This window comes from Lemur catta, chromosome 11 (assembly GCF_020740605.2).
Source record: "Lemur catta isolate mLemCat1 chromosome 11, mLemCat1.pri, whole genome shotgun sequence".
Lineage (NCBI taxonomy): Eukaryota > Metazoa > Chordata > Mammalia > Primates > Lemuridae > Lemur > Lemur catta.
In genome coordinates, this window is record NC_059138.1 from 13,648,984 (window position 1) to 13,673,094 (window position 24,111).

Genomic DNA, 24,111 nt, shown 5'->3' on the forward strand with positions numbered 1-24,111 from the left:
TTAATGAATCACCAATATGTATTAAATGAGATGTCTTTTAACAGATACAAACACAAAACAAGGTTATGTGTTTTCACTTTGTTTGTTTATGTGTATTGATCAGTCGATACATGTTTTACATATAATTATGTGTTTGTTTCTTTTTATGTATTGATTGTTGATGAAATTCACATGACCAGAGGCTTGCAGGAACCTAACCCCTATTTTCCCTAGGAGCAGTGGCTCAGTACTCACTAATTCAGTGTTTGTGGTGACTTTACAGAGCACAGCTACCGCAAATAATGAGAATCGACTGTGCATGCAACAACCTGGACACACCTCACAGACGCTGTGAGCCAGACACAAGAGTGTGTACTGTAGGATTCCATTCATACCATGCTCCAGGACATGCAAATGGAGTCGGAAGAGCAATGACCTCTGGGTGAGTACTGACTGGAAAACAGCATGAAGGCACTCTTTGGGTTGACGGAAATGTTCTCTATCTTGACCTGGGGTTGGAAATTAAGGCAGAAAGTGAGACTTGGTTTTATTTTACAGCTTCCCAGTTCTTCCAATCTATGCCTTTGGGTTTGCTAGCTGCATTGTCTTTTTACAGCCACATGGTGGCAGTGTTGTAGAAAGGAACAAAACGCTGAATTGGAAGTTCCAGTCCTTTCTAGTTCAGGTGTTTAGTTTTCAGTGGCTTGCTCCATCCTCCTTTAAGGGATCTCTGGCCTCCACCACCTCTCCTATAACACAGTGTGAATAATGTCCTAAGGTGAGGGCGTGGCAGAGGACATCCTTGAGGCCTCTCTGTCCCTGTGGCCTCCCCAGCCATTTGGGTTCCTTACTCCTTTCTGTCCCTCGCCTGCCCACCCAGCCGGGCTCCTTGAGCTCAGGTGCACTTAGGCTGTCAAATTCGACACCGGAGCCTAATCTTCCATTATGGGGAGAAGGTCACGTGTAAGGAAATTCAGAAGAGAAAGCATACGATCCCATGTCATATAATTGATGTTTCTACAAGTAAAACCTGCAAGTGGAGTAAATGTTTATTACTAGGGGAATAAAAAGTGCTTCATCCTTTTTCAGTCAGCTGTTAACAAGAATGCATTAGATTCATAGTGGAGGACTTGCTGATTTTTAAGAGCTATTGTTAAGTGAGGAGAGCAAGCTTCAGGGAAGTGTGCTTAATAAAACAACGACCAAACTTCCCTATATGTGTGTGTATTTGTATATGGTTATATGAGCATAAAGAAAAGTGTGGAAAGGTACATAGCAGGCTGTTACCACCATGTGCTTGGGATGGGATGGGGGGAAGGGGATAGACAGTGAAAAAAGACCTTCACTAAAAAAAGATTCAAGCTAACAACAACATGTATAATATTTTAATCTCATTTGTTTAATTATATGTCATGTGTAGATGTATATCTATGTGTGTACATGTATGTATACACACATACACATATATGTATAATTTATAGGTTTTCTGCCTTTTTTTTTTTAAGAGATGGGGTCTCACTCTGCCACCCAGGCTGCAGTTGAGTGGTGTGATCATAACTCACTGCAGCCTCAAACTTCAGGGCTCAGGCAATCCTCCTGTCTCAGCCTCCTGAATAGCTGGGACTACAGGCCCATGCCACCACACCAGCTAATTAAAAATTTGTTTTTGGGCTGGGCGAGGTGGCTCACGCCTATAATCCTAGCACTCTGGGAGGCCAAGGCGGGTGGATCTTTTGAGCTCAGGAGTTTGAGACCAGCCTGAGCAAGAGCGAGACCCTGGCTCTACTAAAAAATAGAAAGGAATTAACCGGACAGCTAAAAATATATATAGAAAAAATTAGCCGGGCATGGTGGGGCATGCCTGTGGTCTCAGCTACTCGGGAAGGCTGAGGCCGTAGGATCGCTTGAGCCCAGGAGTTTGAGGTTGCTGTGAGCTAGGCTGATACCACGGCACTCCATCCGGGGAGAACAAAGTGAGACTCTGTCTCAAAAAAAAAAAAAAAATTATTTTTGTAGAGACAGAATCTCCCCCTGTTGCCTAGATTGGTCTTGAACTCCTTGGCCTCAAGTGATCCTCCTGCCTTGGCCTCCCAAAGAGCTGGGATTGCAGGTGTGAGCCATCATGCCAGGCTTCTGTCTTTTACATTATGCCTAGACCTTGCCCACACCAAAGTTCTAAAAAGATTTTATCTCTAGTTTCTCTGTATAGCTTTTTTCCCCATATAAGTTGTAAGGTAGGGGTTTAATATAATGCAATTTATTTTCAAATAATTAGTCAATGTACTATGATTTTTAAAGAAACTGTAGTGTATTCGTAGGCCCCATCTCAGTGGCAAGTTAGTGTGAATATAAAATCAGAAGGTGATTATGAAGCCCACTGGTGGCATGGGGAGGGTGCAGTCCAAGATCTCCTGAGGTCAGCAAAGGTGGAGAAGGACCAAAGACATGTGGCTGCTCTGTGCATGCCTGTGGCTCTTTCTGTTGTCCTGGTGACTTCTGCTATCTCTGCCAAGATGGGAGGTCTCAAAGGGTAGCCTGCTCCCTACGTCTTCATAGTCCCACTCCTCCAGAAATGATAAGCCAGACATGTTTCCTTGGCTGCCGGCAGAGTGACTCCATCCAGGACCCCCCTCAGGGACTATATTCTATCAATAAGCAATCTCTATCTGAAGCTCGGGCACCTGTGTCTTCTAGCCCTTTCCAGCCCACTGTCTACCCAGGGTGGACTTCTCAGAGGTTGGCAACAACCTCTTCTCCCCTCCTTTTTTTTCTCTATCCCAGATGTCTTCTCTCCTCTCTGCTTTAGTCTCTCCCTAGGAAATCCAGGATGTTAGGCTAGGCCTCAGGAGTCTGAAAACATTGGTAATGAGAATGCTGATCACTGAGCCAGAATTGTGTAAATTGAACAATTGAGATGTCTGTGATGTTGATTATTGTTTGTGCTGTTAATCATCAGTCCTCTTCAATTAGAGCGTGGACAAGATTAATTTTTTCCTGGAATATGGATGTGGATAATTCTGTCACTGCGGGCTTCATCTTCACCATCATGTTACACTTTCTTAAAGCAAGTTGCCCATTTACAAACTACTGATTTCTTTGGGGCACTGTCCCCATAAACTTTTCCTAAAACATCAATGATTTCAGCACTCTTCCCTCCAAGCTTCACCATAAATTTGGTGTTTGTTCTTGCTTTAATTTTAGCAGAATTCATGTTGCTCTAATAGGGGCTCTTTTCAAACAAATGTCTTATCCTTCTTGGTGCCTCACACTAGATCTTGTTCAGACATGTTACAGCAAGTCAGTACCAGTTTATTTGGTGCAACAAAACTTGAACTCCATGAAGTTTTTTCATAATACACATTTTCCATGAACTCTTTGAAGATCCCTCATATAAGGAAGGTGTGTGCATAAACTAGCGTTTCTATTTAAGCATTAAGATGATCTCAAAAGACCCCAGGAGGTAGGACCAGACAAATGGAATAGTTTATATGATAAACTTCTGCTTAAAGACAACGTAGAGTTCTAACACATCTGTCCCCACCCACCAAAAAATACTTGCCAAGGGGACAAAGCAATACCTAATACCCAAATATGCCATTGTAAGAAACTTCTACAGCCAATTGGGAAAGAGTTCTTTATATTTAAAATGGGCAAACTATGTTTTCCAAGACTGTTAACTAAAAGGAGGAATCAAAAAGGAGGAAGAAAAGGCAAATGTTGGGGACATTACTTTAGAATAGACCATCTACTCCCTAATCTGGGCAGGCCTGGTGCTCTGGCTCCTGCCCATCTCTCAGGCTTCTCCCCACCACTCACTGCCTGGTGCCCCATGCTGCAGCCACACTGACCTCCCTGGCAGTCACTAAAACACCAGCTCCTTCCTAAATCTCATTTACTTTAGGTAGGTCCTCAAGTATTACCTACCCAGAAAGAATTTCTTTGACCATTGTTTAAAATAGCATTGACCTGCCCCATCCTCTTCTCCTGATTATATTTTTCTTTACAGCAATTACCACTTTCTGAAATTATATTATGCATTTATTTCTTTATCTGTTTATTGCCTGACTTTTCCATTGAGATAAACAGCTCTGTGAATTCAAGGACTTGGCTCACTTCTTTAGGACCTAGAAAAGCATGTCATTGGCTCTTATCAATAATGTCTGTTGAGTGAACAAAAGAAAAAAAATAGAGTAAGTGAAGCCCATAAAAAGCATCTCAGGAGAAGGGCCTAACAGAAAATGGTGAAAAATGTGAAGAAGAAACAATGACAGTTTGCTAGAACTGTGCTAATACAAATTTATAGGAAAGGGAATACTTATATTTGCATATAATATGTAATCCCTTAAAAAAAATACCGAGAGACTCTAATGAATTGAACTACTTGCAAATATTTTGGACAGTATTTAAGTCTGCCCCATTTCTCTTTTTTAAATTTTTTATTTTTTTGCTTTACTATATCTTCTAAACAACAGTCTCTCCCATTTCTCCAGCGAACTTCTGCCGCGCAGCAACTCTTGCTCTAAATCTCAGTGCGCTGGTTAATTTCTGGGGATTCTTAGGGAAGAGACTAAGCTCGCCCTCCCTCTTTAACAAAATGTATTCTTGTCTCTATTTAATTGGCTTTCCCTACCAGACACCCCTTTATCATTGGCCAAGCCTCCAGTCCATCACTCCCTCATTCAAGCCTTCTATTGGTCCGTTGCAGCAGAGAGCCGGCAGCTGGCCGCTCTCAGGCAGGAGGAGTTCCCCGGTGACGACAAAGGCACTCCCCGCCCACATTCCAAGGCCTGGGCGGAGACTTCCCGCGGCCCTGCCTTTGTAGGCGGGACATAGCGGAAAGAGAGACTTCTGATTGGGTTTGGCGGGTGAGGCGGGTATCCGGTTGGCTACTGCCCTGGAGGAGGTGGGGTCGCAGCTGGGTTCTGGGGCCGAGCTGAGGAGCCCTGGGGAGTCTCAAAGTTTGTGTCTGGAGCAGTAGTGGAAAGCGGGCTTATTGCGAAGGGAGTTTCCTGGGATGAGAGCTGATCGCTTGCCTTCATTTTGGGTGCACATCCCGCTTTAAGCCCTGCAGCCTTCGGTCCGAGCCCTGGACGGCCTGTGTCCCCCGGGGATTCTCAGATCTCCGAGGACCCGGACGGGAGCCCGTGGCCCTTCTCTCTCCGGCAAAGGAGCAAACGTTTTCCTTTAGTGCACAAGCTACACACTCACGCACGCACACGCACGCGGAGGAAGAGGAATCTCGCCGGTCCGAGGCGGCTCTGCCGGTCCCCTCCTGCCCTCCGCATCCTCGCCCCGCGCGGCTCCGACCACCATGGAGGTGCTGGAGAGCGGGGAGCAGGGCGTCCTGCAGTGGGACCGCAAGCTGAGCGAGCTGTCAGAGCCCGGGGACACCGAGGCCCTCATGTACCACACGGTGAGGACTCGGTGGGGCGGGGGCAGAGTTGCTTTTAAAGCGGGGAAGTGTCATCAGAGGAACAGCTGGAGACCTGGGGACTGGGAAGGCAGTATTTGGGAAAGGCCATGGCCAGATCCAGATGTATGCCAGATCCAGATGTCTGGGGCGAGGTGGAGTTTTTCTGTCTGAGCAGATGAAGGTGGGCAGCTGGCCCTTTTAAACTTTTCATTAGAGTACTGTCACTTTGTATTCCTTTAGCAATTTATACGCCCCGCCCCTCCAGGCTTTTTCTTATCTGTAGTATCATTTCCTATTGTTAACAGTACAGTAATGCAGGAGATGTGTTTGAGAATAATATGCCTCCACCTAGTTTGCTATTAATTTTTGTAAGTTTTTTAAAACTGGACAAGATTAAGTTGTGTTTTCTTTCCATCTGTTTAATATTCTCTCTCTCCCTCTCTCTTCCCTTTTCTTATTTATATTTTAAAAAGTACACGTGTGTGTGTGTGTGTTGAAAAGGCTCCTTCACATTATGCAGAAAGCTGCTTTATTTGGCTTCTTAAACTGTACAGCCAAGAAATCTGCTTCCTCCCTCTTTAGAGGAAAGAGCAGCAGAGGAGTATGGAAAATCTGAGGCAGTTGCATATTTCGGAAAGGCTTTGGGGAAGGTGGGACAGCTCACCAGTTAGTTCCTTGTTCAGCCTCACACCATGGTTCAAGACCTCTTTGAGCATTAAGCTGTCACGGGGCATGCATATTTCTTTTAAAGTTTTAAATTTCAACTTTTTGGTATTAAGTTTGCAAAATAAAATTTTGTTTCTTAACTGCCAGCACTGATAATTTGACTTTGTGCAAGATCTCTTTGTTTCTTTCTTACACATGTAGACATTTGTAATGAGGGGAGGGGCGCTAATGAGAAAATGAGAGACTTGGCTCTTTCCTCTTCACGGTTCTTTTAATGGGGTCAGTACTGGGATATTTGAAACTTTAGCAAAATGGCCTGCAGGCTCCTCCTCTTTGGCCTTTGACTCTGGCTGACGTTATTTTGGGACGAGGGATGAGGGCTTCCCTGCTGATTCCCACTGAAGCATTTGTGGTGGCTGAGAATGGCTTGTTTAAAAAATGCAGAGTGCAGGGCTGAGAGGGAGTGGTAGTTCATGCTGGGGCAAAAGCCAGATGTTCAGCGTGATCTTCTGGGCTTTGCTTACTGAGCCTGTGCCGAGGAGACCATGTGGGCTGCATTTGGATTGGGGGCCCAGATGTGCTTCCCGTCCTCAGTAAAGAACGTGGAGCATACTGGCCCTTAACTATCTTCTGATTGTTGGGTGCTGCAGATGTTCCTACTGACATGGGCTACATTTTAACCCTCTGCAGAGGGGCCGCTCTTCTCTTTTGTTCTTAAACATCTTTTATTGTGAAAATGTGTCATCCAGCAGCTGTAATGGCACAGTGGGTGATGAATTATGCACAGGCATCTGCATTGCCCTTCCTGGGCCCTGCAGCTTGTATTTGTGAGATCCCAGGTCAGGGTTTGATATGCTACCTGTGAGTGTGGCATTGACTCCAGGAAGAACAACTTGAACCAGCTCTAACTAACATCTTTACACACAGTTTCAAGGGTAGAGACATGACATTCATTTTGATATTAACAGCTCAGTTTTTCTGTCATCATAATAAAACAGTAATACCTGATTATTTTTCTTCTAATCCTGTTTTTAAAAAATGATTATGTCTTCCACTTAGGTACATGTCTCTCTTCTGAACAGCTCACTCATATAAAATTCTATTAATCATTGCTGCAAGTCAGTGCAACAAACTGTGCATATGAATTACTGTTGAAAGAGGTATTGGGTTTAGAAGCACAGACAATTGGATTATATTCCTTCCAAACTCAGGGAGGTTTGGTACAGATTTGAATGTAGATAACGTTCTCATCAGTTTCTTGAACTCTGTTGAATATCCAGTGGCAGAAGTGAATATTATTGCCTTTTGTCCATAATGTGGGATGGCCTGACCTCCAGCTGACTCTCCATGTGGAAAAAGGATGGCCTGATCATGCATTCTTTCAAAAATATATTTGTTCTTTCAATTAGTATTTATTGAATATCTTCTGTGTGTCAAACACTATTCTAAGCGACAAAAATTCCTGACCTCTAGAAGCTTACATTCTTTTGTGTGTGTGTGTGTGTGTGTGTGTGTGTATTTTGTGTGTGTAGGGGAAAATAAACAACAAATAATAAACATAATAAGGAAGTAAGTGGTATTGTATGTTAGACAATACAAATGCTATGGAAAAAGTAAAAGTAGAACAAGGTGAGTGGGATAGAGAATACAGGATGGAGAAAGGGCAAAGTAAGGGATTGAGTTGAGCGGCAGAGTAAGCCTCTTGTAGAAAATAGACCTGAACAAAGATTTGAAGGAGGTGAGAGTGTTAGCTCAGCAGGGTGAAAGCCAAGGCAAAGGCCCCAAGATGGGGGTGTGTTTGGTGTCAGCCTATGGTAATATCATCTTCTGTTTTGGATTCCTCCATTTGGGTGAGTTTTTTTTTTTTTTTTAAATAACGGAAGGTTACTTCTGAGACATCAGTACCTGTTTTTGGAATGACCCAGTAAAACTTTCCAAGTTGAGGGGAGCCTGCAGGGAGGGTGAGGTGTAGATGTAAGTTGGGATAGTGGTAGAAGATGATGACGGCTGCCATCTTTGGAGAGTTTACCATCTGACAGGGAGGGCCTGCCACCTGTGCTGTGCCACAGGGCCCCACACTTGGTTTGATGTTCTGCTGTCACCATCTTTTTTTTTACATTATTTTTTTTAAATTGCCAAATGATAATTGTACATATTCATGGGGTACATAGTGATGTTTCGGTACATATAATATATTGTGATCACATCAGGGTAATTAGCATATTCATCATCTCCAACATTTATCGTTTCTTTGTGTTGGGCATGTTCAATATCCTCTTTCTAGCTATTTGAAACTCTATAATATATTATTGTTAACTATAGTCATTCTATAGTGCTATAGAACACTAGAACTTATTCCTCCCATCTAACTGTAATTTTGTATCTTTTAACAAATCTCTCCCTATCCCTCCCTTCCCTCTACCCTCTTGAAATTCTTATTAATTTTTGAACAGGGGGCCCCCATTTTCATTTTGCATTGAGTCCCACAGATATGTATATAGCTTGTCCTGCTGGAAGACATCATGTTGAGTATTTTACAAAAATTATACCATTTGACTCTCTTAATGACCCAACAAAAAGAACCATTTTTATTATTCTCATTTTACATATAAGAAAACTGAGGCTTAATATGTTTAAGCAACTTGGCTTAGGTTCCACAGCTAATTAGTGACAGAACCAGGGTTCAAATCCAGGTCTGCGTGCCTCCGAGGCCTGAGTTCTAGCCCATCAGGCTGTGTGGATGACGCATTCCGACTTAAAGAGAAGGAACTGAGGGCGAGATTGAGAGAGAATGATTGGGGGACAGAAACTGCTGAGCCCAAAAGCAGCTAATGTTTAACTGAGCCTGCCAGTGGAAGCCACCAAGCCTGCCTAGCGTGATCACTCTTGTTGCTCTAAATAGGGATTTAGTTACCACACGCATGATTGCTAATGCCCTGTTTTATCAAACCTGTCACATACCTGATTTTAAAAATTTAGAATGTTCAAGTTGCCTGAGGCTGGGATTATAACATTTCTGAGGCACCTTCTGTTAGCCATCCAGAGCAATGTTTTTCTCATTTGGTTAGCTCTGAAGACTTCTTGGTCCAGAAGGACAAAGGCTTAGGAGAAGACAGGCTCAAAGTCTACAAAATAATGAAGCACATGGATAGGGTGAATATGGACTTGCTCATTAGATCCTGAATTACCAAAGCTCTGGGCTTCCTCTTGAAGCTTACAAAATAGTTTCCGTAAACATGATGAAATAATATTTTAATTCAGTGAGTAAGTGCTTTTATGAAAGCTGTTGCTTCAGGATGGGATACAGGCTAAATGTGGGCTCAGAAAAAATGGCAAAATCTAAAAATGAGGAGACTGTCTCTTAGGGTTTGATACCATTGGTACCTTGCTTCTTTCCACAAACCTGCCTGGGTGTTGGGCAATTCTAACATTCATGTTGTGTTCCTCTAAGATTATGGGCAAATTACATTTCTGGGAATTCTCTGTCAGCTTTTGCAATTTAGAAAAGCAATATAATCCATGTATATTATATATGTACAGACGGTGTCTGCTCAAGAAATGGACAACTGTTTCTGGGAAGGGGACTTAGCGTAGAGGTCAAGAGAATGGGGAGACTTATCTACACTCTATACCTTTTGGGACAATTCAAATTATTACGTGTTGGATGTGTTTAGAAAATGGAGAATTACCACTGGAAGGCACTGTGCAAAACTGGACTAGAGCTTATTTTCGCCTGAGTGTCCATGGGGGGAAAGGGAGGTTCATTGCTATGCTAAAGCTCAACACGACTCAGGTCAGTGGAGGCCTTGGGTGAAGAATAGGGTAGGCGGGAATGCTTGGTGGAAATAGGCTCTAAGGGTGGAGATGGACAGTGGGTTTCTGTATGATAAACCTCACAATCCTGGCAACTTTCTCTCTTTCTTCTATCTCATTTTAGCCATCTGGAAAAATAAAGATTTTTATCAATTTTTGTAACGAGTATATCCTTTTAAAAAGGCATATGTAGGAACCACTAAGTCTTTGCAAAGATAACAGAAGTTCTGCTTGTTTTACGTGCAAAATTCATATAAAGCCAGTTATTTATAAAGTTATTTGGTTATGCCACGAAAATTTATATCTGGTTGGTTCTTAAAGTGAAATGGCTGATCGCCGTTAGTGGTAGGTAGGGAGTTAAGGGAATGTTCAACCTGCCTGGTATCCAGATGGAAAGGCCATCTGGCTTCCTCATCTCTCACTGGTCGCTGGAAAGGAGTTGGCTGATCTCACAGGCTGGGTGGTTTCCACTTCCTCCTGGCTGGCCCAGAGACTGATATGGTTCCAATGGGATATTGAAGCTTTTGGTTTGATGTTCCACCCTGAAATCAACTCCCATGGTTGGCCGCTGGCCAGGTCCTGAAAGGGGATCTGGGTCCTCGTTGGCTGAGAATGTCATTACTTATGGTCACCTACCTGACCTCCACAAGCTGAATAAACGTAATGAGTTCGCAGGAGACAAAATTGGGAAATGAGTATAATTTGTCTTCAAGGCCCTCGCTAGACCTTTCTACACCATTTCTTCACCACTTTAATGTTCCCCTCCCTTCTCAGCCCCCAAGTGCTCACTATCTCTTTCCAACCCCCCCTCCTCAAATTTTGTTCTCAGGAAAGATTTTATAAGCTTACACTAAAAATTTAAATATTAGTAAGGCTTAACGTGTCACCCACCCGTAAATGGGCATCTATATTTAACAATAATAACTTCAGGTCAAAAGAATGAATCTCTAAATGGGGACCTTAAAGCAACAGAGAGGTAGTAGGGGAGGAATATTTGGGGACTAGGAAGGGACCTCTCACTACCCCTCTATTAGTCCACACAAGTGGCCCTTGTCCAAAAGGCAGCCTTGCTCATCTGTTGCTTATTTGCCTAAGTAATCTAGAGGATTTCCATTGGCTTGGCAAAAAATCTTTGACTCATTATTTATGAGTAACTGTCTCTGAAATTGTTCTCATGGTGTTAACATGGTTTGGGGGAAGATAGATGCAGCATAGTCTTGAAAGGGGACAGGACAGTACAGAGTTTTGTGTTTGCCCTCCTTGCAAGGTCCCTGAGTTATAGTGTTCTATGGAAACAGGAACTGTGATGCAATGTTTCTTTTGCAGGAGAAATTAGGCATTGCATTTAGATCAATAATGGAATTAATTACAATGCTTGCAGCTGCAAGCAACTGAAAACTGACTCAGATTGACTTATACAATAAGTAAATTATTCTCTCATGCTGGAAGAGACTTAGCAATATAGCTCCTTGCCTGGCTGACTGGGCAGCTCCTCAGAGTTCCCGTGGACCTTGTCTCCCGGTATCCATGCACAGTCTTCATCCTCAGGCTGGAGGCATGATGGACGTGTGAGGTGCAGGTGTTGCATTCAAAATGCCAATATCCAGAGGAAGAGAGGTTGTCTCTTCCTTGTGTTCCTTTTTTAGGAGGGAAGAAATTTTTCTTAGTCACCTGCCAGCTGAGTTTATTTAGAGCTTTGTTGATAAGATTTGGGTCATATGACCATTCTTAAACCAGTGTCTAGAAAGGGGAATGGGATTTATATTATTGGCTTAGCTTAATCATTTGGGGATGGGGGAGATATTGGATCCTCAACCAGCGTGACCATTGTAACGATCATTAGTAAAATAATCTGAGTTAACTGTTCTTTCTTTAGCCAAAAGATGTATTAGTTTTCTCACAGTCATGGGCTAGCAACTAGAAAATGTTTTAAAATCCGCAAGAATTTGCCCTGGGAGCAAAAGAGCAAACCCAAGTACTGTGCCACTTGCAAAATCCTAAGTACATTATTCAGTTGTGCTACCAGTGCCCAATGAGGGAAGACTGTAGAGGTAGGAACAGCCTCTCTGAAATGCATGCAAAGGCTCGTCATGGGGTGGAGGTCAGGAGGAAAGTACGCTGTGTCTTGACTCGCTAACTAGGACACGTAGAATTAACTATGTTATCTGGACTGTCTGCATCAGGGTCACATACCAGGGCTGAGGGAGCTAGCTGAGCCTGTAATCGCACTCACCATGCAAGACAAGAATGACTTGTTCTGTTTGAGGTCCACAGCAGGCCGAGAGCTGAATGTCATTTTTCAAAAAAGCTATTTTTCCAGTTGCATATGGCTATTCAAACATTGATAGGCCACGTGTGCCTGTTTGCAGCTTGACTGCCTGCCTCAGCCTGGCATGACTCTAACCTGTCTGCTGTCTCTCTTGGGGCAAATGGTCTTAGGCCTTGGCTGGCATTTGGTAGGCTGGAGGCCTATGCAGAGAACCTGAATTGTGCAAGTGAACGACTATGAATGTGTCCACGTTCCCTGCCCACATGGAGTCAAAATTGAAAGGAAATGATGAGACCCACCATCTTTGGATCAACCTTGAGCCCACTCCTCCTTCTCCTTGCTTACTGGATGCTTTCTGGCTCTTTCAAAGGAAGTTCTAAATGACCTTGATTTTACCCTGAATTGAATTGTGTGGATTACTCATGAAGCATTTGAGAAGTATTGATCCATTTTATCTATGGAGAATCTGAGACGCAGAGCGGTAGAGAGACTTGCTTAGCTGGAACATAAGCTCCTTGAGGACAGGAGGCATGACTTTGTCTTTTCTTTACTCCCGTGATGCTTAGTCAAGTGCAGGATGCTCAGCAAAGTGTAATAATCATTTGATGCATGATTAAGGGGAGTGAGGCGGTCGTGAAGAATGGATGAGTTGGGTGGCCGTGGCTTCTTTTGTTAATATATTTTTAAAATTGTGGATTCTTGTAAATGTATCTGCAAATGTGAAAATTTGGTATGATAGTGACTTGGGTAATTTGATATCTTTTCTTTTTTTTTTTTTAGAAAACAAGGTGGGGGTGGGGTGGCTGAATGACAGTCCGATTTTCAACTGGAAGTGAAGTTGAGGCTTCATTGTGAATGGGGCCTGTTACTTTACTTGTTTAGCTCTCAGTTTCTTCACAGGTCACTGCTGGCCCATATTGATGTACTTTTCCACCCTGTCCCCTTAGTCAAATGTCTTCTCTTTGAGGATGAGGTGTTTTCACCTTAGGAGTCGAACATCACTCAGGAAGCAGAAGGGGCCTGTAATTATTCTCTCTCATGCATCTTTATTTCCTCTCCTCCTCAGCTTCTACCTTCTGCTATAAACACAGGTCTCTGCCATGAACACGTTTGCCAGATGTCCCTTCTTGCTGATTTCTTTTCTCTTGTTTACTGCCAGGCTTTCTTAAATAAGTGGTCAACAGCTACAGCCTCCATTTCCTCTCTGCTCCTGTCCCCTCTATGCTCTGGCTCCTACAGCCAGCCGATCATAGGTCCTCCAGCCTCTCCCTAACTGCTAAAACCAATAGTCTTTTCTCTGTCTTTACCTGCTGGGCCTTAGGGAAATATGTCACAATATTGACCACAGGGTTATCTCCTAACTTGTTTTGGCTTTGGTTTGCATGACACTCTGGTGGACTTAGTTTTTCCTTCTTTGCTGGCTTCCTTACCACCTGTGAAATGGGAGCATTTGGTACATGGCCTTCTCTCTCTGTATGCTCCCCTGGGCTCCACTTTCAACTTCAATGCAGCTGGTTCTCAGATCTTTGTTATTTGTCTGTTGATGGAAAGCAGATCTTTGGAGTATGACTCAGTATTGTTCTGGGTCCACTTGGCAGCAGAACAGCCCTGGTTGGGTAACCCTTGAATCGTTTATGATGTGCTTCTCTGACAGTGAAGAGCTGGAGACACTTTGATCCCTCTTATCACTCTGCACCCATTTATCTCAGAGAATGTTTAGTGACTCAGCTCTCTTGCAGTGTAAACCCATGATGGGCTCCTGGGTCGTTCCTGGGACACGAGGAGTCAATGTCACCCATTAGATGGAGGCTGTGTTTTGCCTAGACTTTTGCTCATACTTTGGCTTGGGAAACCCTCTGTGGTGTTCTGCAGGGCTATGTCTAGTTTTTCAAGTGCGTGGACGGTCAAGGCAAAAGTCAGACATAACTTCCTAGATCACGTACCATCTGTCCCTCTGGTGTATATGGCTGCTGTTGGGCTCGGTTACAATTGCCTCATGCTGAATTGCCTGCTTTTGAGTTGCTCTATTCAGTTGTAATTTATTTACCTAAATTTTACTGACATTACTGAAGAGCTTTTTTAAGAGTTGAGATGAGTTACTCTGAACCACCCAAATCTCTATTCCTGCCTCTCATTAGAACTATCAAATGGTAGTTCTTAGAAGAGAGTTTTTCTTTGGAGTATAAAGCCTTTTGATGTGTGAACTCATGCAGTACAATTTACTTCCCATCTTTAGTCTTACTTTGTCCAGCTGTAAAATTCTGCATTTGTGTCACATGGTCCCAAAGTCCTATTGGTATTACATGTATTGTGCTTCTACTGTCAAAAGTTTCCCATCTTTAAAAAATGGGCTATTTAAAACAACATCAACAACAATAACAACAACAGTCAGTTGATTGCATATTTCATCTGGGCAGCTTGATTAGCAAGTGTAGTTTGCATTTTGTAGTCTCTGTTGTCTGCCTTAAAACCTTGCTTAAGTAAAACCCAGACAAAATAAAGAATGGAAAAACAGAGAGGCACAGAGGTAGGAAACATTTTTTTAACATCAGAAAAAAAAAAATCTCTTCAGACTTCTTGGCAAGTAAGAGGACTCTGGGGAAAAAAAATCCACAAACAGTTTCCTAGTTGTCTGAGTGGAATATTCTGGTTTTTAACATTTCATATCTTGGAAATGTCTGAATAGTTTTTGTTTAAAGGGAAATTCCTTTTGGCTGAGAAAGACCTAGCAGGATTCAAACTGATAGGATGGTGTTTTTAGAAAACTTGGAGGAAATAGGATTTGTAATAAAAATGCTTTCTCATTGGCTGTGTTGAACAGAAGTTTAAATCCAAGGTTACTCATCACAGCATTTTAAAGGTTCAGCCATTAACTCCTTCCTTCCCCTCGCTTCCTATGTGTATATCCTGGGGAAACATCTCTCATAGCTGGTCCTTCCTCCAATTTGAGGAACTTAATGAACTGCTTTCCAAAGCATGTGCATGGAATTCCTTCCTAGGCAAGCAATATACATTCTTGAGAGCTTGTTTGGAGGTTCTAGCAGGGGAGCGCAGCTACTCGTATACCCTTGACCGAAGAATGGCCCTCCTTTTGGGGGAAGGTCGTCCTCTTTGACCAAGCTCGCAGTTTCAGGAGAGACACATGTGGAGCGATGAGGGAAGTGGGGACACCCGCCTAGCCAGCCAGATCAGCTGAATCAACCCTGGCGATCAATGGGGTGACAGATGTTGCAGCCAGATCACCCTCACATCCTGGAATATACATTCTTGACCTTGTGACTCTCCCAGTAGAGTGGGATGGAAGATATGTAAACAAGCCATTAAATACCTGGTATATATTTAGCATTAGAGCTGTGTTCAAAGTATTTCTGTAGCAAAGAGGATAGAATGACAAATCTGAAGGGGATGAAGAGTTGGGGAACACTTCACAGAGCAGGTGATATTTACAGTGGGTGCTGAAGTATAAATAGGAGTTTTCCAGGCAGCGAGAGCAGCAGGTATAGAGTAAGAATGTGTAAAAATTCATGGTTGATGCTAGGAATCCCAAGTAGTTTTATGTAGTTTGAGAGTAGGGTGCTCTGTGGGGAGTGCTGGGAGACATGACAAGATCATGAAAGATGTGCATGCTCTGTGAACCATTTGGATATTCTTTTGTAGGCAGAAGGGTGGGTGGCTTTTAACAAGAGAGGAACAGGAGCAGAAATGTGTTTTAGAAAGGAAAGCCTAGTGGGTATGAAGGATGGATTCAAGGGCAGAATTGATGGTGGCAAGCTGATCAGCTGGGTGGCTCTTTCAACAAGACCCCATGGGGGCCTGAACCCCAAGGGAGGAGCAATGAATGCAAGAAAAGGTTGGAAGCCAGGCCTGGAGACCTGGCAATTGTGGGGCCTGATAGAGGCACATTGGGAGACTTGCTGTTGTCTGACTTGGTAGGCTGAGTTGATGGTGTTGTCGTTGACCTAGAACGGGAATATTTGGAGGGGGAATGAGTTTGGCAGGAAAGATAATGAGTTCAATTTGAGACACAGTAATTCTGATGTATTTGTGGAACATTCATAGGAGCAACGCCTGAAAGGCATTTGGAAACTTCGGTCTGGAACTCTGGAAAAGGTCTGGACTGGAGCTGTCGATTTGAGTGTTGGGATTCTGGTGGGGGATTAGAGAAGCCAATAGTCTGTCTTACGAGTCCAGAAAGGTCACAGTGAGTGGGAGGAGTAAGAGGGAAGGGCTGAGTGTGGAGCCCTAGGGGCACCGGAAGGGCTGGCCAGGGAGAGGACCCTGCAGATGGGACTCAGAAAGAATTGGCAGAAAAAGTGGAGAAAAGCCAGGAACATTCCACCACAGGATCCACGAGAGGGGAGAGTTGCTACAGAGTGGTCAAGATGAATAAGGGCTGAGTGTGTTCTTCAGCTGACCACCAAAGACTCCCAGGACTTACTGGCGTGTTAGCTCAGGGCGGCGCCCGTGTCTCTGCAGCCACAGGGCTCACTGTAGTCAGGGCCTGTGTGCATGGTATGCGGCGTTCTATTGGGAAGTGGAGGCCTGGTTTCCAGGCGAGAGTACAAGCTGAAGAAGGGCAGGAACTGAGCTGGGTAATATGCACAGCCCTGCCTCTCTCTTTGTTTTTCTTTTTTTTTTGAGACGGAGTCTCTCTCTGTCACCTGGACTAGAGTGCCCTGGCATCAGCCTAGCTCACAGCAACCTCAAACTCCTGGGCTCAAGTGATCTTCCTGCCTCAGCCTCCCGAGTAGCTGGGACTACAGGCGCATGTGCCAGTATGCCTGGCTAATTTTTCTATTTTTTGTAGAGACGGGGGTCTTGTTCTTGCTCAGGCTCCTCTTAAACTCTTGATCTCAAGGGATCCTCAAGGGATCCTCCCGCCTCAGCCTCCCAGAGTGCTAGGATTACAGGCATGAGCCACTGTACCCAGCCTTCTCTCTTTTTCTTATAACAAGATTAATGTCAATTCTCAAAATTGGCCTTGGAGACTGTCACTGGTGCTTATGTAATTTTATGAGGGTCTTTTCTTCATTCTTCTCTGTAGACTGAGTCTATCGCTGGATGCCCTTTGCATTGGCAAGCAGGAGTTTGTGCATGTGTTTCTTTTGTGTGTGTACCATTTCTGCTTTGGGGTATGCAGAAAGATGGCCCCTGGACTCATTATACCTATGAAAGAGTGTTGGGATTTCCCAAATGACTCTAAGGTCTGAGGCTTTTTCTTTCTTTATTTCTTGTGACTCTTCCACTGAGAGGGCATCAGGTGGATCTACTGAATACTAAAAATGAGTTTGATTATGGGGGCATCAACAGTATTTAAATGGTAGAAACATAGGGAAAAAAACTTAATCTGTTCCATTTTTGTACGAAATAGTAACAGGGCAGCTGAGGACAAATGGCTTTGTAATAAGAATTTGAGTCTGTAGAAGGAACATTAGGTAAGTGATTGTAGCGTCAAAGAAAATGTGCAGCTACAAGCGATGCCTGGGTTTCAGGACCTACACAGGGGCCGTGGTAGGACACATTCCTGCTCCCCTCCTGTCTCTCTCCTGCTGCTGCTGCTGGATTCTGCCCTTGCTGTCTACTTTGCTGTGTCCTGAGGAACAGGGATGTGAGGAGGAAGCTCTTCAACCAGGCAAAGGTGGACATACGAGGGCTGTGGACAGAGGAGGGTGAAGAGTAAGGAGAATTCTGCTTTCAGACTACATGGAGAGGGAGGGGACCCCTTCGCAGTCCAGGGCAGAGCAGGCTCTTTCCTGGAGACACAGAGTTTAGGATTCACCCCCCAGTTCAGCTGCATGGTGAGTTAAGTGGGTTTCTCTGGCCTGACTGCGAAACAGATGACTTTTACCATAATATTTTAATACGAAAATGTCTTGTGAGTTTGAAACACCTATGTTAAGAACTTTTTTAAAAAGTAGAGTTTATTTTTTAGAGCAGTTTTAGGTTCACAGCAAAATTGAGCAGAAGGTGCAGAGAGTTCTTCCATACCCCTTGCACCCCCAACACAAAACCTGCTCCACTGTCAACATCCTGCTGTTGCAGACTCTTTGGCATATGGATTCATAAGCAGGGGTTACCTGTGGCAGCTTTTGATTTTAACTTTGTTTTTTAAAAAATAGTTGTAGATAAGCTTCCTTTTGTAGTTTGGTAAGAAGCCAAATTGGCCCACAAGAGACTTGGACGTGTGTGTATATGCTGTTTTTGTTTTGTATCAATAAAAACTTATTCAAGCAACCAGGCACAGACCTATAGATTTAAGTAGAATCCAATTAAAAAGTTATTAATAAAATATGGTGTGGAATTTTTCCCCTCTTTCCATTTACAAATGACTTGGGCACTAGACACTGTCCTTTGGAGAGGGGCGGGATCTAGCAGGGAAATCCTGTATTTTTTTGTAACCAAAGGACTTGATGCTGATCTTTGTAGTTATGACTTTTAACTTCCTACCTTGGGATGGTATTCATTTCTGCGGCGCTGCCTGGAGTTGTTTTTCTAGTTCTACTCTGGGTTTGTGAGTTTTCTTTCCAGGTTCCCCTGCAGCCTAAGACCCACATTTGGGAGCTCTGGGAGCCCTGGGAGGCCTGGGGCAGTGGGCTCAGGGGGGGGCCAAGACCAAACCCACCTGGAGCAAACCTGCCGCCCTGGGGCTTAGGGCATCACATCCTTCCTGAGGCACCCTGTGACCCCGGCAGTCTTAACAGACCCATTTTCTTGTACAATGTGAAAGATAGGCAGAAAAGTAGCTGCCAGGAAACCATTTGGTTTTTCAGCTGTGTTTACAAGTTGAGGAACATGAGGCTCACCGAAACCCAGTGTTTCCTTTTGATTTAAATACAGACTTATAGGAGGAAACTGAAATTAAGGCTGGCCTAGCAGAAAGGTGGGGTGGTGGAGTGGACTGAGCATGAATGAGGAAGTTTCAGCTTGTATTCCTACCCTTCCTGTTTCTGTCCTGGGATCCTAAATGTCCTGTTGCCTTCTGAGTGCTCAGACACTGGGGACAGGTTGGTAGAAGGAAGTCTGGAGTCAGCGCAACCTCATAACCCTCATCACCACCGACAAATGATTAATTTAGTGTGCCTGAGCCCTGTTGGCTTGGCATTCATGGAAAATGATGACATCTGCATGGTGCATTGAAGTAATGGATGAGGCTGAGCGCGGTGGGTGGATCCATCCCAGGGGCGCCGTCACTCCAGCCTCTGCTGCCACCTGTACCCCTTCTTCTCAGTCACTAGGAGCTGGGACACCGCATGGCACACATGTTGGGAAATGCTGCTAAGTGTGCTTGTCTGTCGTTTGTCTCCTCCAACACGTAAGCACCACGAAAGCAGAGATTTCACCTGTTCTATCCACTGCCGTGTTCCCAACTCCCACCACAGTGCCAGGCATGTCTTTGTGAAATGTTTGGTGAATGAATGGACTCTGGGTTTATAATCTGGTTTTGGTTTTGGCTTTCTGTACCGAGGCTGTTTCACAAGGCCATGACAGAGGATGAATGAATGATGTAAATAAAGTATCTATCCCAGTGTCTGGTACATAGCCACTACTTAGGGGATACTAGATTCTTTTCTTCCATTTCTCCACTTCAGTGATTTCAGAGGGGCATAGGAGGAAAACTCTTGCTGAGTCCTGAACTTATGGAAAAAATTAGTAAATAGAATAAGACCTCTTTTTATTGTGGCCCGACTGTGAAAAGACATTTAGGGAAAAAGAACCTAAAAATTTTTTTGGTTCCTGTCTGATGCCTCTTCGGCTCAAGGGCTGGCATGGATTTATTTGCATGACTGAATTCGTCCTTCGATTTTTCAGGCACCTGCTTCTGAGGAACTGAAATTCTTTTTAAGTTTTTGGGGCTGGGTTGGCAGCAGGTGTTGGCATTCTTCAAGTTACAAGAGGGAAGACAAGAAGGGGATGACCCATTCCATGTCTCTGCTATGCTGAGAAATACCATCCATCATGGGACATTGAGATCATTTACATTGGTTTTTCTAATATAAAAATTTTTCTGGGGTTGATTGTGGTACATTTAGGAATCCATTAATAGGAGGAGAATGGGAAAGGGACAATAGGAATGGCATTGGGCAGCTCTGGTGGGGCTGCTGCCCACAATGTCAGGGCCACTCTGAAGGTCTCTCCATCTGCCTGGCACTGTCTGTCCCCTGGGGCTTCCCAGTGCAGCACCTCTGTAGTGCTGTTGGTAACTGCAGCAAAGGCATTTAAGCCACATGCTCTCCCTCTGACCCATGGCCTGAACCGCATCCAGCCTTGAACATTCCAAAGCAGTTGATGTACATAGAGTTCAGCAAGATCCCCTGAGTCCTGCTTTCTTGGGAAGCAGGGTTCTATGTTGGTCTTTTGTGCCTTTCTTTTGTCTGGACCAACCAGCATTTTAATAGAAGTTCCATGTAGAACTGGCATATGAATGGACCCCTTTCCATAATGTCTGATTACTTTAACAATTTCAGTAGGGTTTTGGGAAGGAGCTGTTAGAAACCTGTTTCCAAATCTCCATCTCCTCTGGAAGTTATAAATTTTTATTTTAAGCAAAAAAAAAACAAAAACCCCAAAACAAAAACACAAACCACATTGCTGATAGTGGGGTTGAATGTGACACAGAGAAATTGCTTAGCTGTGGAGGCTAACAAGTTTTGGTGAGTTACATGATGGTTCTTCTCTACTGGGCTACATTACTGTAACGTGTTTGCAATCTGGGGTACTTTTAAAGATCTTTGGTCTTCTAGGAAATGCAGATGTCTTTCATGAAGTTTTTTTCTTTGATATTTGCCAACTAAAAGAAAAATATCCTATCCTGGTAGGTAAATTGTTTTTTCCCCATGGCCCAGTTGAGCCAAGTTTGCTTTTTGAAAAACAAAACAACAAAAACACAAGAACAAAAGTATCAGGAACGCAATTATCTATGTCACTTGCCTTGAAAATACAGTAATTTAAACATGTAAGGGCTACTTTCTCATGAACCAAGAAATCTTGAGCAAAGGCCTGCAGGGCTGGTGTTGTGGTTGAGCAGAGCCTGTGCAGCCCGGGGTTTTCCCACCCTTTCTTCCTGCTGTCTGTAGCAGGCAGACCTTTATCCTCAGGACTGCAAGATGACTGCTTCCCCTCCAGCCTAACACAAGCCTGCCTGGCAGAAGACAGAGGGAAGGCGAAGGGGGAAGGGCAGTACCTTTATTAGGGAAGCCAAGGCTTTCTTGGAGGCCTCCAGCAGAATCGCTCTTAGGTTCTACTGGCCGCCCCTACTGCAAGCGAGGCCGAGGCCAGGACGGTGAGTGGTTTAGCTGGATACCGTGCTAGTGGGAATAAAATTGGTCTGTCTGATAGTAAGGAGGATGGCAACAGTGTCGGCCACACTACAAAGTAACATTTTCCCAAACTTATAGAATTCTGGGTCTGGTAGGGACCTGTGAGACGGCTGAGAACAACCTGTTCATCTCACAGGTAAGGGAACTTCTGTATTACCTTCAACTTCTGCTCAGTGCACAGAAAACCTCAAAGGCACTTTTTGGCAATCCTTGGCCAGGACACTCATCCCCTGATCTGCAAACTGTGCCTGGAATGTGAGTGGGTGTCGAAGTCCCTTTCACTGGAAAGGAAAGTGTCGGGGGAACAGGCAGCATGTGTATGAGGATCAAAAGGCCTGATTATGCTTTCCCAGGAAAAGCAGCCAACAATAACTACTGACTGGGCCGCCTCTGAGTGCAGGACCTGGACTCCAGCCCCCTGGAAAGATCACAAAAGCCATGGAAGACTCGGCCCTGCCCTTTAGGAACGAATGTCTAGTAGGGACGGCAGAACAATTGCATGGGAGAGACAGAGCAGAGACACGTGCTAACAATGGAGAAAGTCCATGGCACACCAAGTAGCCAGGCCAAGAAGGAGGCTTAGTGGAATTGGCTTTGACCAGGGATTTGTAAAGGTCTATTATTTGGTAGAGAGCAATGGTGTGTGGAAATACTGATTGTGTGTAAGCAGCTTTGCCTGGTTAGAGCAATTTAACAACACCTGCCTGAAGCCTGGTATGTTTTCTTTAGAAGAGAAGCCTGAGTTGACAGTGTTTATGGACTCCTTGCTGTGTGCAGAGGGAGTATTAAGTTCGTCAGATTTATTGGAACTTGTCTAAAAGACCACTAGCTCTGTACCAGTGTTTCCTTTGAATTTTTGACTTTTGTGCTCCCTTCCCTCTCCCATCTCTGGTACTGCCTGGTAGCCCTGACATTGCACTTCTGCCCTTGCTTCTCCTGGTTAAGATTCCTTGTTTGAGGGCCCAGCCAGTCTCCTCGGTTCTGGGCCTGTGTGCTAGATAGTGCCCTGGAGGCTGTTCTCCCCTTAGGGCTGTGTGGCAGGGGAGGCGAAAATGAGGTGGCTAGTGCCTCAGCACTCCCATGGCCCACAGTGGTCCAGGGGCACCGTGCTTTGGCATATGGTGCATCTGGGTGAATTAGCCTGCTTGGGCTGCTATAGCAAAATACCACAGATGGGGTGGCTTAAACAACAGACGTTTATTTCTTACAGTTCTAGAGCTGGGAAGTCCAAGATCAAGGTGCTGGCTGATTCTCTTCCTGGTAAGGGCTGCCTTCCTGGCTTGTGGACGGCCACCTTCTCACTATGTCCTCACATGGCAGTGAGAGAGTGATCTTTCTTTCTTCTTGTCAGGTCCTCTTCTTATAAAGTTACTGATCTCATCCTGAGGGCCCCAACCCCTCACCTCATCTAACCCTCAGGCTCTGTCTCCAAATACCATCACATTGGGGGTTAGGGCCTTAACATATTGGATTTTCAGGGGACACAATTCAGCCCATAGCCCTAGAGTTTCATAAGGCTCCCAAATGACACATGATAGTGACTAGGCAGTGTACCTTCTCCTGGAAGAAACCTGCAGGAAGGCCGGGCGCGGTGGCTCACGCCTGTAATCCTAGCCCTCTGGGAGGCCGAGGCGGGTGGATCGCTCGAGGTCAGGAGTTCGAGACCAGCCTGAGTGAGACCCCGTCTCTACTAAAAAAAAAAATAGAAAGAAATTATCTGGCCAACTAAAAATATATATAGCAAAAAAAAAAAAAAAATTAGCCGGGCATGGTGGCACATGCCTGTAGTCCCAGCTACTCGGGAGGCTGAGGCAGTAGGATCGCTTAAGCCCAGGAGTCTGAGGTTGCTGTGAGCTAGGCTGACGCCACGGCACTCGCTCTAGCCTGGGCAACAAAGACTCTGTCTCAAAAAAAAAAAAAAAAAAAAAAAAGAAACCTGCAGGAGTTGAAAATCTATAGAGTTGGAGTTCTTAGGCTTTGTCCATGAACTCAAGAAGGTCTGGGAGCCTCTGGAAATATTCTGGAAATACTCTCCAGAATATCGTATGGGTAATGCGTATGTGCACCTTTTATCATGACATTTTCAAAAGGTATGCATGACCTAAATAATACTAAGAGCTACTGTCCTGGAGACTGTACCTCTGGAATAGAGGACAAGAGGGAACAGGTCTGTGCACAGTGGTGTCCCCCACAAGCATCCTGTGTGCACTGGCCAGGCCCCTGGCCATTGTGCTGCCCTGTCCCCCAGAGCACACGGGGGGCCCTGCTCCCTCCTGCTGCTGGGCACCTGCTGACAGTGAGAACTAAAGGGAGAGCCCTCCCCCAGAAGCTGCACTGTGCATCTGCACCCGAAACCTAAACCTTTGTCCTCTTTTGTTTTTTATTTTTGGAGCAAACCTTATTTTTGGAGACTACATGAAACGAGTGGCTGTCTTACATCATAAGCCAGAAAAACCGTTTTGCTTATTAAAGACATTTCAGAGTATTCTCAAGAATCTGACACAAAGTAGGCAAAAGTAGAAGTTGACTTTTCTGCCCATAAATGGAGGGTTCTGGCCCCGGAGTTCATTCATTCTCTCCCTGAGTTAAACCATCGCCCACCCTGCTGGGCGTCCTGGTGCAGCAGCCTCTCCCAGTGAACTGACCTCAAGAGC

The 24,111-nt window shown here is 44.5% G+C and overlaps 1 protein-coding gene across 2 annotated transcripts in view; it reads left to right on the forward strand.

Annotated features, from left to right (window-relative positions):
* Nucleotides 1-388: 388 nt before the first annotated feature.
* Nucleotides 389-24,111, forward strand: part of CREB3L2 (cAMP responsive element binding protein 3 like 2) — a 117,812-nt gene continuing 94,089 nt past the window's right edge. The window contains exon 1 of one of the 2 annotated variants that reach the window (XM_045565326.1): nucleotides 389-421. Coding sequence is in view for 1 of the 2 variants with exons in the window: in XM_045565325.1 (XP_045421281.1) it covers nucleotides 5,291-5,392 (102 nt within the window). In the remaining variant the exon portion in view is untranslated. Of the gene's footprint in view, nucleotides 422-4,893; nucleotides 5,393-24,111 lie in introns of those variants that run through there. The other variant, XM_045565325.1, reaches the window with a different exon arrangement.